The sequence below is a fragment of the Micropterus dolomieu genome, unplaced genomic scaffold (assembly GCF_021292245.1).
Source record: "Micropterus dolomieu isolate WLL.071019.BEF.003 ecotype Adirondacks unplaced genomic scaffold, ASM2129224v1 contig_8763, whole genome shotgun sequence".
Lineage (NCBI taxonomy): Eukaryota > Metazoa > Chordata > Actinopteri > Centrarchiformes > Centrarchidae > Micropterus > Micropterus dolomieu.
Window position 1 is genome coordinate 1 of NW_025737749.1, and position 2129 is coordinate 2129.

The window sequence follows — 2129 nt, forward strand, 5'->3', positions numbered from 1 at the left end:
TTGTGCCGTAGATCATCACTTCACACAGAATTAACGGTTTATTTCCTGGATAGAAGACAGTGATGTAGCGCCCCAACATGGTTGTATTACATGTGAAGTTATTCCACTCGTTTTGTTTAAAGTTTGTGATGTTTTCACATCTGGAAGAGAGAAAAATATAAACATACTGTACATTAAAAGGGAAAGAAACAGAAAGGGCAGGAAGAGTGATGTTTGTGTTTGCTTTGGATTTGTGGAAGCTGAAAAAAGGAAGCAAGTTCTACAGACACCTCCGTCACCCAGAGAGTAACTCCATAATTCTGCCAGTGTCTGTGGGGCTATGAAGTATACTAAGCTGCCAGTCTGTATCTTATGTTGTTGATTGATGCACCAACAACACACTCAGTCCAACGGCCAGCACTAAGTACCTTTTGTTAGGTTTCAACACATCCAAGATTTTTAAGGCTTTAAAATAATTTTTTACTCTGAAATCAAGCCACATGGGTTAATCTATTGTCACTGGAGCTGTGAGTTAGAAATATCACTGGAAGCATGAAAACTCAAATCTATTATGACCAGAAACCCTCTTCAGATATATTTGTCATTTCTAATCCTTGAAGCCAATCTTAGATAAATTAAATGTGAAATGAAACATTCAAGTAACATAAAGGTATTACATGCTGTTAGTGATGCTGTTGTTTTCACGCGAGCTTCCAATGTGGATCTGAGCACCGCTTATGTCACTGTGCTTCGCATCTGTGTTGTAGATAGTGATATAAGAAATGTTGCAGACACGCAGCAGGTCAATTCTCCACCAGGAGTCTGACTCTGTCCCAGTGATAGCACATGTCGTCATATTCCCATCAGTAGCTCTTTCAGAAGAGTAGATGAGTTGATTTGTGTCTGTGTAGTTTGATTTCTGAGATGTTTTTGTCCCATTAAGTGGTAGGCGTTGTGTGTTGCAGAGAGCTGTAAATGAAAACAAAAACCTTGGACCAATACTCTTATTATAAATATTGGCCCTTACATATTTAGCATAGAAATATTATTATACTTTCCTTTTTTTAAAATAACTTGAGATAAATTAAACTGATGAGTGTAAAGAAATGCTTTTAGTCCTGTACCATCATCATTTTGTGCACTTCCTGTGAAATGTTAAACACCAGAAGATTATATAAGAATTCCTGCTTTCATTTCAATATTTAGATTTTAGTCATATCAAAGTTACTGGCAACAGTAAGCACAGAATACTCATCTTTCAAATATGCCATCCTTAAATATTTGGTGGTGAGCAGTTTGCAGTTAAACACAATTAACAGTTTTATTATTTTATCCATGACTCACATTTTTGTGGCTCTGCCCTACAATCTCATCTGTGTATCAACTGTTTAAAAGATCGCTGACATGCATGTGCACAAAGTGATCTGCTTACCAATCAGAGAGATGAACAACAGACTCCACAGCATCTTTACTGTGGAGGAGAAAACAGCATCAGCAACACAATAGCATAGCAACATCAGTTGATTAGAGGCAAGTCAAATATTCTACACAAATGACAGATGCATTGAAATCAGAAAAAAAAGCTTTCAATGTCTTGCTTCTGTACATCTTCGACAAAATGCGTGACTCTATAACATTAGAAAAGTGAAAATGCTATTTAGGTTGTAGTATCTCACTCACCTTTTTCTCTCTCCCCAATGATTTTAACATGATGCCCTCTGCCAGCTGCAGCTGCACCTGTACTCCCTTCCCTGAATGCTGCCTGCATGAAGATACACTAATCACAAGCAACGTCACCTTTGCTACTCTGAGTCAAGCTTTTATTTTCAGCTTTTAGTCAAAGCACCTAGACCAATATTTACAAATGTCCATGCATTATGACTGCAACATAAGACTACATACTTTCTCCGGTCGAGTGCATCATGGCTCTGACAGATGCAAATATCTGTGCATTTCCTTGATATTTGCCTCAACAGAGATGTTGTGTATTAAAAGCTATTTCATTTTCTGATAGAAATCTATTCCCCCAGCCTGGTTATAAGAAGTGTTCTTTGTAGGGTTGCAAAACAAATTTGATTATCAGTTTTATCAGTTACATTTAAACCAGTGGTATACTGACTATGTATTCATAACTGACACTTACTAATGGT

General features: G+C 37.2%; 1 protein-coding gene across 1 annotated transcript; it reads right to left on the bottom strand.

Annotated features, from left to right (window-relative positions):
- Positions 1–6: 6 nt before the first annotated feature.
- On the bottom strand, positions 7–835 carry LOC123965153 (fucolectin-1-like; the record flags this gene model as incomplete). Its single annotated transcript, XM_046041719.1, has 3 exons — positions 657–835; positions 224–239; positions 7–136 (listed from the first exon to the last, which is right to left on the bottom strand). Coding segments are annotated over exons 1-3 (325 nt in total), but the record flags the coding sequence as incomplete, so codon positions are not given.
- Between the last annotated feature and the right edge of the window lie 1294 nt (positions 836–2129).